The 17,982-nt window shown below is 40.1% G+C and overlaps 1 protein-coding gene across 3 annotated transcripts in view; it reads right to left on the bottom strand.

Moving 5' to 3' along the window:
• IFT43 (intraflagellar transport 43) overlaps positions 1 to 17,982 on the bottom strand; it is a 96,772-nt gene that overhangs the window by 44,139 nt on the left and 34,651 nt on the right. For 2 of the 3 annotated variants that reach the window (XM_017961378.3, XM_017961380.2), the window contains exons 3-4: positions 16,540 to 16,607; positions 5,877 to 6,005 (exon numbers count right to left, since the gene is read on the bottom strand). In XM_017961378.3, coding sequence (XP_017816867.1) covers positions 5,877 to 6,005; positions 16,540 to 16,607 — 197 coding nt within the window. The remainder of the gene's footprint in view (positions 1 to 5,876; positions 6,006 to 16,539; positions 16,608 to 17,982) is intronic. The other variant, XM_017961379.3, reaches the window with a different exon arrangement.

Genomic DNA, 17,982 nt, shown 5'->3' on the forward strand with positions numbered 1-17,982 from the left:
ATGTACACAGTGTGGGGGTTGTTCATCTCATCATATCTTGCTGAACATCTAAGATTTCCTGTCGTAAACAATGCAACTGAATCCCAATTTTTCAAAATAACTGTGGATTCTCTAAGTTCATGAAAATAAAAACTTACCTAGCTCTTCCTCTATCATCTTTCCATCCAGGCTCTGAGAGCAAAGCAAAAAATTACACTTTGGGGAGCCTACCTAGAATAAACAAATCTAAGATGTACATTACAAAGATGTGATGTCGCATGGTCCTAAAGCCATCCTTTCTAAACTGACTGTATCTCGGAAGGCATGTGAAAGAAAAACATCTATGCAGAGCAAAATGCATGACGGTGAAATTGAGACAGAGATCCAAGCAGAGAGTTCACACAAGCATCTCCCAAAACCACAGAAATAGGGACATAGTCCCTAAACTCTAGGCACAGCCACTGGGAATGGGAGCACAATTAGCTCCCTAAGACCTTCCCTTCTCAACCATCTCACATGCAACAGCCCCATCAGATTTTACCCAATGTTGGACGCTCATTTCTGGTACCTGACTGACTTAGTTAAGAACCAAACAACTGTTCACCCACGTCGCCCAGGACTCCGGTCATGCCATACTGATTCTGGGTTCTTTGTGGCTGAGGGTAGCAAGGGAAAAATCAATTCTCAATACTTCCAATTTTGTTTTGTGTTTCTTGAAAACCAAATGAGCAAAATTGTGTTTACCAATGAAAATCTGAAGGTCAAGGATTAAGTCCTTTTACTTTACTGGAAATCAGAGCTGCCTGGTCATACCAGGGACACCCTTTTCAATTATCAGAGCTCTGTAAGAAATGCCCCAAATTTACTCATTGATCAAATATGTACAGAGCACCTATGTGTACCAAGCACTATAGACCCAGATGCAAACAAAATAGACAAACATCTCTTGCATAGTAACTACTTGCTTGTTACTATTAATAGTAATGCAAATGCAAAGGCAGCTGCAGCTCTTAGTTCAATAAAAAAAGATATTTAAAAAACAGAGAATGAGGGAAAAGTCACATTTAGGCAAATATTAACAACTGGTTGTTCAAGGTAAAAATGTGCATGGGTGTTTGCTGTACTACTACTGCAACTTTTCTATAGGTTTGAAATTTTTTAAAATAAAAATACTAAGACAAAAAGGTAGGGTTATAAGTATAAAATGTATTTCAAGCAGCCAAGTAGCTGGTGAGACTTCATCACAGAAGAATTTCTGTTAATAAATGGAAATTAGACAGTCATCACTTGACAACCTTTAATGAAATCATGGCTCTAGCAACTATCATAAATAGATGCTACAATCTTGAGAGGGGAGTCTGATGGGGGCTCTAAAATGGAGACTCACACAGCCCTTCCCCCACTGGTCAATCACAGGCTGAAAGTGGAATGACCAGACACCTATGCCTTCTCATACCTGTGCCTTCAAGGCAATACAGTGGGATGTACACGGCATCACCTACAAAGTATTCCTGCCAAAACTGGGCCTAAATGAACTCCCAGTTAGAGCTACACCTAAATATCAGTTTAACAGGGAACATGAGAGACAAAGAGACAAGTTAAACACCCTGACTAGGAAGCAACAGACCAAATCCAGAATGTGGGAAATTCTACAGGTCAAGCTTCTTTAAAAAAGGAAATCATCATGGCCACCTGGGCAACAGAGCAAGACCTCCTCTCTACAAAAAATTTTTAAAAATTTAGCCCGGCATGGTGGCATGCACCTGTCCTAGCTAATTGGGAAGCTGAGGCAGGAGGATCACTCGAGCCTAGGAGTTCAAGGTTGCAGTGAGCTATGATCATGCCACTGCACTCTCTAGCCTGAGTAACAGAGCAAGACCCTGTTTCTAAAAAAGAAGGAGGGAGGGAGGGAAGGAGGGAAGGAAGGAAGGAAGGGAGGGAGGGAGGGAGGGAGGAAGAGAGGATCAATGGCATTGGGAAAAAAATTGGGGGGGTGGTGATTGTTGCAGAATAAAAGAGAGACTATAGCAATATAACAACTAGGCCAGGCACGGTGGCTCACGCCTGTAATCCCAGCACTTTGGGAGGCCGAGATAGGAGGATCACCTGAGGTCAGGAGTTCAAGATCAGCTTGGCCAACATGGCAAAACCCTGCCTCTACTAAAAATACAAAAATTAGCCAGGTGTGGTGGCACGCACCTGTAGTCTCAGCTACTTGGGAGGCTGAGGTGGGAGAACTGCTTGAACCTGGGAGGCGGAGACTGCAGTGAGCCGAGATTGCACCACTGCATTCCAGGCTGGGCAACAGAGTGAGACTCCATCAAAAAAAAAAAAAAAAGAAAGAAAGAAAGAAAGAAAGAATGAAAGAACAGAAGAACCAAGGAATGAACAAACAAATGAAAAAAAAGGAAGGAAGGAAGGAAGGAAGACTAAATACAATATATGGACCTTGATTTGTCCTTTTTACAATCCACCCATAAAACACATTTTTGAGACAATGGAAGTAACTCAACATGATGTGGATATCAGATGACATTAAGGAATTATTAATTTTGATATGTATGCTAATGTCATGATGGTTAATAAACCAAAACAGTCCTTTAATAAAAATGATCTCCAGCAGCAGCAGGAAAGGTATGAGGGAGGGAATCAATTGCATTATTTACATATTGTTAAGCTTTTCTACTCATCCTTGGCCTCGTACAGGATAAAGCATGTTCACATCCATAGGTATATCTTCTTGAGACTAAATAACTGTGTGCCCTTATATATGTCTGACATAGGACTTCCCTGGCTTTTTCAAGACATGAAACAGTTAAAAATAACACATAAATGGCTAACTGGGGTTGACGGATGGAGACTTCTCGTGGCCACAGGTGACTAGCCTAAGGGCCTTGGCTAGGTCTACACCACAGGCAGGGAGTGCCCACATCACGGCACACCGGCACCCACAATGCAGCATATGGCACACCAGCTGGGCAGCTCCAGCTAACCTTCTCTCTGTGACACCTTTCTGGGAAATTGACTTCTATGGGGATGGACAGCCTATAACAGAGCTGGTTGAAGAGGACAGAACATATGTTTGTAACTGTGCTTACAGATCTAGGAGCCCTCTGGCTCCATGAGTTTTTGCTTTTCACACTTTTTAGCCTAATAGGAGTTAACTATTTGCTGCTAAAGGGAAGCAAAAAGATTCTGGTATGGCAATGACATAGAGGGAGAGGACAGAAGCCCTTTAGTATTCTTGGAACATCTATGCCATTAAAAAAAGAGAGAGAGAGAGAAAGAGAGGAGGAGGAGGGAAGGGGGATAACCTCGGGACCAGCACACAGCAGTTCTACCGCCATCTTGATGTCCTTGATGCGTGCAGATGGTGTGGAAGTGGCTGGCACCAGAACAGCCCATGAGAAGGAATGAGCGGCCAATGGAGATTTATGTGAGGAGAGTGAGATGGACAAGGTAAAATTGTCAGGAGGAGTTGTTAGAAAGTAAAATATATTGTGACAATTCCACTCCTGCCGTTCATCAATAAACTGACAGATCATTTAGTGTCAATTAGGAGTGATAGATGGACAAGTCCCCATGATCCTGGGCCAAAATTAATGGCTGGGAGGGAGAGGGTGATTGAAAATGACGGCTGACATTGAGAGCAAAGTCCTGAAAGTCCCTGAGGGGCCATTACTTGCCTCATTCCCTTGCAGATCAATGCAGGGACAAACCCAAAAACAGACACTTTGAGACAAAACTTAATCAAACTACCTTTCCTTCTCTTTACCAAGCTGGCTTTCTCTCTTCAGCTCTATTCCCCATGGCCAAGTCAGTGACCCACCGTAAGTGTCCCACCTCGGGCAACTTCAGAGCCAAGGACAGCTCCAAGACGGAGTCTCTGGCGTAGCTATGACTCTGACGCCAAGGGGAAGGGACTGGTAGTGGTCCCAGGCCCCACACCATTCCTGAACTTAGCCCTCTCTGTGGCTCAGGGACGAGCAATTGAGCCGTGGCACCCAACATCTCTAACCAGTGAGGTGGCTGACCCATGTTCTGCTCTCTATCCTGGGCAGTGTTATGCAAATAAAGCCAAGGTATCCCAGAAACTCGTATTCCTTAGCTATGAGCTCCTCAATCAGATTCATAAACAGCCCTTCTACTTCTCACTGGTGACACTTTCCTCCTACCTTCTTTGCGCAGGGATACCTACCTTATTGAACAGAATCTACCCAACAGAGTTGGTGTAATGCACATATAAGGTGCTGCCATGGACTGAATATTTGTGTCTCCCCAAAATTCTTATGTTGAAATCCTAATCCCCAATGTGATGGTGTTTGGAGGTGGGACTTTCAGAGCTGATTAGGTTTAGACGAGATTATGAGATTGGAGCCCTCATGATGGGGATGAGAAAGAAACATAAAATCTCACTCCTTATGTTCACATACCAAGGAAAGACAATTAAGGACATAACTAGGAAAACAGCTCTCACAAGAACCCAACCATGATGGTACCCTGATCTCAGATTTCCAGCCTCCAGAATCATGAGAAATAAATGTTTGTTGTTTAAACCTCCCTGTATATGGTAACTTGTTATAGCAGCCAAATTAAGACAAGTAACTAGCACAGTGCCATTGTTATTATCATCCAAAAAGAATTTCAGGTGAATATGCTATTTTCCGGGGTCAACCCTCTGTTGTAACTAGACTGACAATAAAGTTACTATCGCTCCCACAACACCAAATCTTAAACCAAAATGCCTTCTTCATGATCCTGTTCTGACCATCAAAATTCATCCAGCTTGACTCCTATCTCCTCTGTAAGACACTCCCTGACCATAATGATTACTCTCTCTTCTGATGTCACATCACCAGTGTTACTCATTCATTTGTTCCTCACTTACAATGTGCACCTTCTGCCAATATGCTCCTTTTGCCATTCCTGATTTTTGTGGGTGAAAATGTCTCCTAAATTAGAATTCGAGCTCTTGCAGGACAGGAAGTATATCTTCCACTCTGGTACTCACTAGAGTATCCAGCAAATAGTAGGAGCTCATGTTTCCAACCTTAATTAGGTAGGTCCTCAAAGCAGCTCAAAAGTTGCCTCTCTTACCCCTCGTCAGCCTCTTTTTCTGTTTTAAATCTGTTCTACTTCAAGATGCCACTCTACTTTGCCTCAACAAGCTCAACAGTCAGTCTGTCTTCCCACTTTGAAAAACGGAAAAAAAAAAGAGAAGCCAAACCAAAAGGAAATTCTCTAAATTCCCCATTCCCCTCAACCATCCTGAATAACTTACCCATCCTTTCCAAGCTCTGTCTGTTTTGGAGGAAAACTATCCACCTTCCCTCCTCCTGTCCAAGGTCAATCAATCTCTTCTGGAAGGTCTTATCCTATCCTTCCAGGATCCTGCCACATCAATTAACCCCCTACTTAATTTCTAATTACTCTTTCCTCAAATATTACAGACATGATTCTTAATCTAGACTCTTCTTCCAAATACTGTTCCATCCCTTTCCTTTTTTCATAGTATCCTATGTTACTGGCCAGTTCCTCATGTCCCACTTCCCCTTCAATCTACTGCAATCTGGCTTGGGCTCCAAAGCAAATCACTGTAACCACTTTCTCGAAGGCCCCTTGTAACCTCCAAACAGCCAAATCCAAGGATCTGTCCTTGTCTTTTCCTGTTTTTGTAGATGACTCAAAGTGTATCTGTGTTTTGACCTCCCTTCTGGACGCTTGAGTTGTGGAAATTACCCACATGTCCCACCATCAGCCCCTAAATCAGGTCTCTCCTGCCTTCCCTCACTTATAGCACCATTACCCAACCAGACACCTAAGTGGGGCTCCTTGCAGTGACCTTCAACTCCTCCCTCTGCCCCACATCCAACCACTGGCATTTCTATTAACTCTACCTCCAAAATGTCTCCACATCATCTTTCCTTTCCATCCTCACACCACAGCCCTGGTTTAGGCTCTTATCTTTCATGCAGATTATTACTTCCCAACAGGTCTTCCAGTCTTTCAGCTCTCCACCTTCCACACTGAAAGCAAAGTGACCATTTAAAAATACTGATCTGCTAATGCTATCCCTCCCCTCCTCCCCCTACCCCACAACAGGCCCCGGTGTATGATGTTCCCCTTCCTGTGTCCAGGTGATCTCACTGTTCAATTCCCACCTATGAGTGACAACATGCGGTGTTTGGATTTCTGTTCTTGCGATAGTTTGCTGAGAATGATGGTTTCCAGCTGCATCCATGTACCTACAAAGGACATGAACTCATCCCTTTTTATGACTGCATAGTATTCCATGGTATATACGTGTACCCTAGAACTTAAAGTATAATAAAAAATAATTAATTAAAAAAATACTGATCTGATCATTCGTATGTGGAATAGTCACCAAGTGCTTATTATGGACTAGGCACTGTTAAAGAGACTGGGGGTATGTAAATAAGAGAGTGTGTCTCCTCTCGTGGAGCTTACATTGTAGCAGAGAGAAAAAGAGATTATGTATGCATGCATGCGGATATGTCAGGTGGCAGTAAATAAAGCAGGCAATGGGGACCACAGAGCGATGAGGGGTGCTACTTTATGTAAAGTGAGGTCAGGTAGGACCTTGTAAGCCATGGTAAGGACTTTGGGTTTTACTTTGACTGGGTGGCATGCTACTGCAGGGTTCTGAGTATACAAGTAAAAGGTTTGCACCTATGTTTTGAAAGAGTCACACTGGTTATGCAGAGATAACACAGAGGGAGACTCGTCAGGAAGTTCTTACTTGAGCCAGTGCAAGAAATGATGGCTGCGGTCAGGGGCTGGCAGTTCAGACAACAGATGTATTTCAACAGTAGTCTTAACAGGGTTTGCTGGCAGACTGAATAGGGTGATATAAAGAGAGGAGGCCAGGATAATTCCAAAGTTTACAATCTGAGCAATTAGGAAGATAGAGTCACCACTTACCGAGATCTAGGGAAGACTTCGGAGGCACAATTAGGGGAGGGGGTATAAAGGGTTGAAATTAAGAAGACTAATTTGGATGTGTCAGGTTTGTGTTGCATATTCCCGTTGAAAACATCAAGCAGGCAAATGGCTGTCCAGAAGGAGAACTGGGCTGGAAATATAAACATAAATTCTGGAGTCATCACTGCGTAGACGACAGTCAAACCTGAGACCAGGTTGAGATCATGCAGAAAGTGAGTGTTGACAGAGAAGAGAGGAGGTTAGAGAAGAGCCTGGGGCACTCCAACATTTTGAGGGGTCAGAACCAGGCCACAGACTGAAAAGTCAAGCAAGTGAATACCTTGGAAAGTAATACGTGACAAGGAAAAGCTTCTCTCTCCAAGAGGAAATGGATTTGATCTGGAAAAATCTTTAATATTTTCACTGAGGAATGAATACTTGTGATAATCTTTTGTTCTCTAAGAAGCAGACAGGATTTGTCTTATTTTCTTATTTCAAAATAAATTCCAGCTATGACAAGTACTAAAATCCCCTAATAATTTAGGAAAACAAAGCTCCTCCATAAGATTCACATTAATAGATGAGACCAGCATTTCTGCATCACCTTCTTGTTTTCCTTAACACTAAAAATGACTGTTATGGTTTATGAGGAAAACAGCATGGTACATAATAGCATAGGAATAGAGAGACCACTAGCACAGAATAACGCATCCAAAAACAGACTCGGATACATACAAAGATTTAGAATACGATAAAGGTGGCTTCTCAAATCACTAGAGAAAGATGGATTTTTAAATAAACGGTGCTGGGACAATAGCCATTTAGAAAAAAGTAAACCCATACACCAAAATAAATTCCACATGGATCAGCAATCTCAATTTTTAAAATGAAAGAGCATGGCTATATTCCAATAAAACTTCATAAAAATAGGCAGCTGGCCTGTGGGCCATAGTTCACCGATACCTAGGATATAGAAACAAAGGAGGAGAAATATAAAAACATATATACATATATAATTTATATATGTATATTATTAAATTATATAATGTTTATATATGTATATATAATTATATATATATGTATGTTTACTTTTCCAAAAAGAAGTATAGGAAAGATAAACCAGAAACTAATAAAGCAACTACCTATAAGGGATGGATGGGAATGAGGTGGAGGGGATGATAAGGATGGGAGTGAGACATCACTGAGTATATCTTTCTGTACAATTTTAACTCTTCATTGGTGTAAATGTTCTACACATTCAAGAGTAAATTAAATAAAAAGGATTTTCAAAAACCTTAAAATTGAACACAGACAGAAACAAGTGAATGTAATTGTGTATTAAATTGATATCTTAACCTATATGAGAAATAATTCAAATAACTTCTGAAAACAGTATCCTGAACTTTAGTGTGATATATTCTTTCTTTTTTTTTTTCCTTTTTTTTGAGATGGAGTCTCGCTCTGTTGCCCAGGCTAGAGTGCAGTGGCGCAATCTCGGCTCACTGCAAGCTCCGCCTCCTGAGTTCATGCCGTTCTCTTGCCTCAGCCTCCTGAGTAGCTGGGACTACAGGCGCCCGCCACTGGGCTAATTTTTGTATTTTTAGTAAAGACGGGGTTTCACCTTATTAGCCAGGATGGTCTCGATCTCCTGACCTCGTGATCTTCCTGCCTCAGCCTCCCAAAGTGCTGGGATTACAGGCGTGAGCCACCACACCCGGCCTAGTGTGATATAGTCTAAGGACAAAAAGAACCACAAGAAATCTTGAGCTTTACCTAGGAGTTTGTTTTTGATAATGACATTAGTATAGTAACTGTAAAACTATTTTATGTGTGTTACAGGATAGAGCGTATTTTTTTTAATGTGTTTACTAGTTCTACCTACTAAAAGAGCCTAGAAGCAAAGATATCCAATAGCAATGCAGTGTGCCCATAGATCTTGAATTCTATAACTATTCTCCACCAAAAGGACCCAGGCCTCTTTGGAGAAGCAGCTGACTCCTGGACTGAACAAAATTATTCTGGAATATCTTGCTGCACTGAAAAGCAAGCACGTACTCAAATACTAATACAGCACAAAGGCATAAGAGCCATCCTGAAGTTCTCCCTGGCCAAACATGGGACAATCTGAGCACTAATAAACATAAGTATTATAGAAAAAAAAAAGGGATGATGGAAATGAGTTATAACACAATGAACAATACAAATCCATGAATCCAGTTGGGTGCAGTAGTTCATGGCTATAATCTCAGCACTTTGGGAGGCCGAGGTAGGAGGACTGCCAGGAGTTTGAGACCAGCCTTGGCAACACAGTGAGACCACAGCTCTACAAAAATAAGAATTTAAAAAAATTAGCCAGGCATTGTGGTACATGCCTGCACTCCTAGCAACTGGGGAGGCTGAAGCAGGAGGATCACTTGAGCCCAGGAGTCTGAGGTTACAGTGAACTATGATTGCACCATTGCACTCCAGCCTGGGCAACAGAGAAAGAGAAAGATCCTGTCTCAAAAATAAATAAATAAATAATCTAAAACAGAGTAGAAAACCTAGAACTAAAACAGCATACCTTCAACCAACCAATCTGTGGCTAAGTTGACAAAAATAAGCAACAGGGAAAGGACATCCTATTCAATAAATGGCGCTGGGAAAACTAGCTAACCATATGTAAAGGAATGAAACTGGACCCTTTCTTATCACTATATAAGAAAAATTAGCTAAAGATGGATCCAAGACTTAAGTGTAAGACTTCAAAACTATAAAAATCCTAGAAGAAAGCTTAGGAAATACCCTTCTGGATGTCAGCTTTGGCAAATAATTTATGACGAAGTCCTCAAAAGCAACTGTGACAAAAGGAAAAATGGACAAGTGGGATCTAATTAAATTAACGAGCTTCTGCACAGCAAGAGAAACTATCAACAGGGTAAACAAACAACCTACAGAATGGGAGAACATTTTTGCAAACTATGCATCTGACAAAGGATTAATATCCAGAATAGGAACTTAAACAAATCAACAAGGAAAAAACAAATAACCCCATTAAAAAGTGGGCAAAGGCCATGAACAGATACTTCTCAGAAGACGACATACAAGCAGCCAACAAACATATGAATAAATGCTTAACATCACTATCAGAGAAATGCAAATTGAAGCCACAATGAGATACCATCTCAAACCTGTCAGAATGGCTATTGTTAAAAAAGTCAAAAAATAACAGATGTTGGTGAGGCTTCTGAGAAAAAGGAATGCTTACACACTGTTGGTGGGAATGTAAATTAGTTTAGCCACTGTAGAAAGCAGTCTGGAGATTTCTCGAAGAACTAAAAATAGAACTACCATTTGACCCAGCAATCCCATTACTGGGTGGTATATACATACCCAAAGGAAAATAAATCATTCTATCAAAAAGACACATGCAAACATATATTCATCGCAGCACTGTTCACAACAGGAAAGACATGGAATCAACCTAGGTGTCCATCAATGGTGGACTGGATAAAGAAAATGTGAGATATATATATATCACATAGAATACTATGTAACCATTTAAAAGAATGAAATCACATCCTTTGCAGCAATATGGATACAGCTGGAGGCCATTATCCTAAACAAACAAATGCAGAAACAGAAAACCAAATATTGGAGGTTTCACTTATAAGTAGGAGCTAAATCCTGGGCACATATAAACATAGAGCTGGGAACAACAGACACTGGGGACTCCAAAAGGGGCTGCGGGAGAGGACTGAAAAGCTTCCTATTGGGTACTGTATTCACTATCTGAGTGACAGGATCAATAGAGGCTCAAACCTCAGCATCATACAACATACCCTTGTAACAAACCTGCACATGTATCTCCTGAATCTAAAATAAAACAGTTTTTTAAAAAATCCATGAGTCCATGATTTTAAAGAGAGAAAGCAATAGAAAAAGAAAAAAGGAGAAAAGGAAATTCTTCTTTATAAAAAAAACTCCAAGCAATTAATATAGAATGGTAGAATTAGAAAGTTAACATTTTGCAATCCCCGATATAATAACTGATTCGGCAAGGATCATTAATGGATGCTAAAACTGGGTGAAAGGGTGTGGGTGAACAGGATTCAAAGTGGTACTCCAAACAATTACTAATTATTTATAAAGGAAAAAAAGAACCTTTGCAATGGAGAGATCTAGAGATCACCACCTAGACCAAGTGATAAAACTTAGTAACACCAACCAAGGGATCAGCTGATGTCATATGCCTCCTAATTTGATAAGCTAAGAAGGACATGTGATCACCTGTTCTGGTCCACAATCTTTAACTTGAATCTTACCATGAAGAATCAATTAGAGAAACCCAGAATGTGAGACATTCTACAACACAACTGGCCTGGGTTCCTCATAAAAGTCAATGTCTTGGTAGGGAATGGGGAAGGGTGAGGACTAGTTTAGATAAAGAGAGACTAAAAAGACAACTATGAAATGCAGTATTTGAGCTCTGATTGGATCCTGGAGTTATAAGAGACATCTGGGGGAACAAAGGGGGGTATTGAAATATAAACTATATATTAAATATTATTAAACCACTATGAAATGTCTTAGATATGAGTGATACTGTGAAACTGTAGAGAATGTCATTAATCTTGAGAGATGCATGCTAAAGTATTTAGGGGTGAAATGTCATGACATCTACAACTTATTTTCAGGTTCAGGAAAAAGAGTGTACTGGGGGATGTTGGGGAATGGGGAGGGAGAAAAAAGTGGGAGGAGAGGGTGGCAAAAAATGGAAGTAAATATTTTTAATAGTGATTTTTTTTTTTAATTTAACTTTTAAGTTCAGGGGTACATGTGCAGGTTTGTTATATAGGTAAACTTGTGTCACAGGGGTTTGTTGTACAAATTATTTCGTCACCCTGGCATTAAGCGTAGTACCCAGTAGTTATTTTTCCTGATCCTTTCCAATTTCCCACCCTCCACCTTTCAATAGGCCCCAGTGTGTGTTGTTCTCCTCTCTGTGTCCATGTGTTCTCATCATTTAGCTTCCACTTACAAGTGAGAACATACAGTGTCTGGTTTTCTGTTCCTACATTAGTTTGCTAAGGATAGTGGCCTGCAGCTCTATCCATGTTCCTGCAAAGGACATGATCTTGTTCTTTTTTATGGCTACATACTATTCCATGATGTATATGTACAACATTTTCTTTATCCAGTCTACCATTGATGGGCATTAAGGTTGATTCCATGTCTTTGCTATTGCAAATAGTGCTGCAATGAACATACACATGCATGTGTCTTTATAATAAAATGATATATTATTTTGGGTATATACCCAGTAATGGGATTGCTGGGTCAAATGGTATTTCTGTCTCTAGGTCTTTGAAGAATCACCACACTGTCTTCCACAATGACTGAACTAATTTACACTCATGCCAACACTGTACAATCGTTCCTTTTTCTCTGCAACCTCACCAGCATCTGTTGTTGTTGTTGTTATTATTATTATTATTATTATTATTATTATTATTATTTGAGTTTCACTCTTGTTGCCCAGGCTGGAGTGCAATGGCACAATCTGGGCTCACTGCAACCTCTGCCTCCCAGGTTCAAGCAATTCTTCTGCCTCAGCCTCCTGAGTAGCTGGGATTACAGGCATGAGTCACCACGCCCAGCTAATTTTGTATTTTTAGTAGAGATGGGGGATTCTCCCTGTTGGTCAGGCTGGTCTCAAACTCCCGACCTCAGGTGATTTGCTCACCTTGGCCTCCCAAAGTGCTGGGATTACAGGTGTGAGCCACAGTGCCTGGCCATATTTCTTTGACTTTTTAATAACTGCCATTCTGACTGGTGTAAGATGGTATCTCATTGTGGTTTTGATTTGCATTTCTCTAATGATCAGTGATGTTGAGCTTGTTGGCTGCATGTATGTCTTTCTTTTAGAAAGTGTTTATTCATCCTTTAATGGGGTTGTTTTTTTTCTTGTAAATTTAAGTTCCTTATAGATGCTAGATATTACACTTTTGTCAGATGCATAGTTTGCAAAAGTTTCTCCCATTCTCTAGGTTGTCTGCTCACTCTGTTGACAGTTTCCTTTGCTGTGCAGAAGTGCTTTACTTTAATCAGATGCCATTTGTCAATTTTTGATTTTGTTGTGATTGCTTTTGGTGTCTTCATCATGAAATCTTTGTCCGATCCTATGTCCGGAATGGTATTGCCTAGGTTGTCTTCCAGAGTTTTTGTATTTTTGGGTTTTACATTTAGTCTTTTATGCATATTGAGTTAATTTTTGTACATGGTGTAAAGAAAGGGTCCAGTTTCAATCTTCTGCATATGACTAGCCAGTTATCTCAACACCATTTATTGAGTAAGGAATCCTTCCCCCATTGCTTTTTTTGTCAGGTTCGTTGAAGATAGTTGCAGGTATGCGGTCTTATTTCTGAGTTCTCTATTCTGTTCTATTGGTCTATGTGTCTCTTTTTGTACAGTACCATGCTGTTTTGGTTACTGTAGCCCTGTAGTATAGTTTGAAGTTGTGTAGTGTGATGCCTCCAGGTGTTTTTGCTTTTGTTTGCTTAGGATTGCCTTGGCTATTTGGGCCCTTTTCTGTTCCATATAAATTTTAAAATAGTTCTTTCTAGAAAAGTTCTGTGAAGAATGTCAATGGTAGTTTAATAGAAATAGCATTGAATCTATAAATTGCTTTTGCCAGTATGGTCATTTTAACAATATTGAGTCTTCCTGTCCATAAGCATGGACTGTTTCTCCATTTGTTTGCATCATCTCTGACTTCTTTGAACAGTGGTTTGTAGTTCTCATAGAGCTCTTTCAAGATAGTGCCATTTTGAAGGCAACAACTGCTCAAGTAAATTCTAAACTAGAATAATGACTATTCTTTGAGAAACTATTCCCGTGTATATCTTAAGTAGTTAAATTCGATAACTGGCCATCCCACTGGTATATATATATTTTTATCTTTCATCTAAGACTTAGTGCAAGAGATTAAGTAATGAAATGATTTGTAATCCAGTCTTTAGAACTGGACTCTGAACTGAACTAAAAGACATTAAGCACTTGCTCCTTCTGACTTACAGGCATCTATGACTCCCCTTACTTCGTCCATAAAATGTGACCAAAGGTAAAGGCTAGCAAAATGTCTTGGTCTTACTATCACATTCTCTGTCAGGCTGGCCTAGATTAACTATATGTAAGCAATGAATCAAACTTCAAGAATCACAAAGACTAACTGTAATCAAAGCCTGTTTAAAGCATCTGGAAGGTGCTGACAGCTACAGAGACTAACAAATGTGGCTGAAGGTGACAGCCAGCACCATCCTACTATAGATGCCATTTACAGAGCACATGTTACCTAACACTTTTATGTTTTAGAACCATAAAACGTAGAGAGACCTGCCTTATTACTTTACTCCTTATGCACTGTTGTTATTCATAACTTAATTGCAGCAACAAGCTAGGTACTAGCTTTATGCTGAGTACTCTTCCTGTGTGTTCAAGACTCAGAACAATTCTTGGCAATAGGTGTTATTATTGCTACTTTACAGGGTTAAGTAACTTCTCCAAGTTTACACAGCCAGTTAAATGCTGAAACCTGAATTCAAACCCTGGTATGTCTGAATCAGATACCCATGGTTTTAACCTGACTGTGATGTTGCTTCCTACGAGTAAAACAAGAGATGACATAATTACCACACCTTAGCATGAAAATTCTGCCAGTTTGAGCATGGAAGAAATGCGAGAGAGTATGTGGTAGGAAGAAGTTTGAGGAATACTTTCTCCTTATTTGAAACAAGGTAATTCTGAAACCATCCCTGAGATGTGGATGCTCATCCTGGATGGATGAAGATCTTGCAGAGATTTCTACTCTAGGTCATGTGCATTCCCAGATGCTGGCAGAAATCCAAGGGGATATCATTCATTGATTATGTCTAATTCAAACTTGTCCAACCTGCCTTATTTTGTTGTTGTTCTGCTTTGTTTTATTTTAGGCTTTTAGCAGCCTGAATCCATGGTTTTAGTTTCTGTCTCTAGTGGTAAGTGGAAAAGAGGAATGAAGAAGGGGTTTTACTGGCCCAACCAGAAACAGAAACTAAGAATCTGTGACTGTATTCTCTCTCTTGAACACCCCTGGCTAATTCTTACCAACATAAGGTTTAGAAAATACTTCTGATACTACAGCTTTGGAAAGCTGACATTCCTATGCTTAAGGCTTTAATGTAGTTCACAACTAAAGAAGATTCCTGATATTCAAAATAACGATTGCTTTTCTTGATCTGCAATTACTTCTCCCAAACAGACCCTTCATATGAAGCATTTATGGCACCATAAAGATCCCAAAGCTCCTGCAACTCATAAACATCACCACCTGCCAGAATGTCTGTGAGAATAATATGGTCGAAGCCTATCTATGAGGACAGAATGGGGATAAGAAACAGTCATCATCATCATCATCATAATAGCCAACATCTACAAGTGCTTCCTAAATGCTTCTCTCTCTTCTAAATATTTTACACATATGAATTCATTTAATCCTCACAATGATCCTTTCAAGTAAGAACTATTTTTAACCCCATTGTAGAGATGCAGAAATGGAGACCAGAGATGTTAAATTACTGGCTTGGGGTCTCTTAGATAATAAATGAGATAGTTAGGATTCAAAGCTAGGCAGTACCTGCGGCTCTCACCACACTCTGCCGCCTCTCAATATGGAACCACAGGGATCAGCTTCTGGTCTAAGCTGTGGAAAGGCTGGGAGGGCTAAACACAACAGCAACATTCCTGTTACATATGTAATTTCCTTTAGTCTTTGAATCGCCCTGTAGGGAACATCAGTGTGTCCATCCAGGGGCTCAGCCATGGTAAACATCTTGCTCAACATCATCCAGCTCAGAGAGAATGGCATCTGCATCTACAGTCCCACACTGTGAGCCCTATGCAGTTTATAAAGTGCTGCCACATGCACTGTGACATCAGGTTTCCCAGCCTTTCCAGGAGCTCTGGAGAGGCTGATGAGATAATGTTAGTTATGGTTATGGAATCAATATTCATGCCAGCTTACAGTAAACACAAGATACCAACTAGGCAGGGTGATGGGACATCTGTATTGTTTCCCTTTATGAATGATGACTGATATATGTCAGGGGAGGACATACTGCAGAGTTCATCAGCAGTTACAACAGGCAATTCCATTATGTTTAGAAAATTAAGAATACAGAATGTTACAACACAAACTTTGAAGACATTATGACAAGTGAGAGAAGCCAGTCATAAAGGACCACATAATATAGATTCTACTTACAAGAAATGTCCAGAATATGCAAATCAGAGAGAGAGAAAGTTGACTGGTAACCACCTAGATCTAGGGAGGTTGGGGGCACATGGGAAGTGCTGCTAATAGATACAGGGTTTCTTTTGGTGGGGAGGTGATAAAAATGTTGTAAAATTGATTGTGGCAATGGTTGCACAACTCTGTGAATATATTAAGAACGATTAAATTGTACAATTTAAGTGGGTGAATTGTATGGTATGTAAATTTTTTCTCAATAAAGCTATTGTAAAAAATAAAACAACACAGGAGCAAAGTCCCCCCAGCCGTGTCCACCCCCACCCCCACTCTTATGAGCTGCTAGTACTCACTTCGAAACCTTCACGAAATCACCTGCCCAGCCTCCCTCTCGGCAGCGAGGTAATTTAGGAGAGGAAGTCTACAAGGAAAGAGAAGTCAAAAAACACATTCACTCAACATTTGCATTTATTTTATTTTATTTTTTATTTTCTATTTTTTGAGATGAAATCTCGCTCTGTCACCCAGGCTGCAGTGCAGTGGCGTGACCTCAGCTCACTGGAACCTCCGCCTCCTGGGTTCAAGCAACTCTGCTGTCTCAGCCTCCCGAGTAGCTGGGATTATAGGCGTGCACCACCACACAGAGCTAATTTTTGTATTTTTAGTAGACACAGGGTTTCACCATGTTGGCCAGGCTGGTCTCAAACTCCTGACCTCAAGTGATCCAACCGCCTGGGCCTCCCAAAGTGCTGGGATTACAGGCGTGACCCACTGTGCCCGACCAACATTTGTGTTTAAGCACCACAATGGCTGAGGGTAAGCTCACCTACACCAACCAATATTCGGCCTACCTTCTGAATAAAAATACAGTGATCTTTCTAACTTACTATGAAAATCTGGGTTCCTTCATACCCTCCTGGTGAGTTATAAATTGGTACCATGTTTCTAGAGGGCTATTTGGTGATGTTTATTAAAAGCCTTAAAAATGCTCATACTTTTTTTTTATCATGGAAATATTTATTTATTTATTTTATTATACTTTAAGTTCTATACTTTATTATACTTTAAGTGTTCAAGTGTTCTCATTGTTCAATTCCTACCTATGAGTGAGAACATGCAGTATTTGGTTTTCTGTTCTTGCGATAGTTTGCTGAGAATGGTGTTTTCCAGCTGCATCCATGTCCCCACAAAGGACACGAACTCATCCTTTTTTATGGTTGCATATTATTTCATGGCGTATATGTGCCACATTTTCTTAATCCAGTCTGTCACTGATGGAAAAATGCTCACACTTTTTAACCTAGCAATTCTAATCCCAGAAATTGATCCCAAGGAAAAAATCAGAGAGGAATATAATGTTATTTTTGAGTAGTGAATAGCTAGAAACAACCAAAATTGCTAGCAATAAGGAATTAAGTAAATGGTAAAATACACATGAAAATACTATGCAAGTAACAAAAAGTCATGTTATTAAAAAAAAACCCAATGATATAAGAAAGTTCGATACATTTTAATTTTCAAAAACATGTTACCAAACAGTAAGTATATGCTTTTGATGCATTTTTTTAAATGATTATCAACATATACTATCTAGTGTTAATGAGTTATATGTACATGACTGACAGGGGACTCCATTATAGGCAATTTTAATTTTCCTTTTTTCTTCTGCTTTTATAAACCAAAAAGTAATAAAATAAAGATGTAAGAGTGAGACTTGCTTAGAAGACATAAACTAAATTGGTGGGTGGATTAAAAATCTACTCAAGAGGCCGACCCCAACCCCTGCCACTGCTGCC

Source organism: Papio anubis, chromosome 7, assembly GCF_008728515.1.
Source record: "Papio anubis isolate 15944 chromosome 7, Panubis1.0, whole genome shotgun sequence".
Taxonomy (NCBI): domain Eukaryota; kingdom Metazoa; phylum Chordata; class Mammalia; order Primates; family Cercopithecidae; genus Papio; species Papio anubis.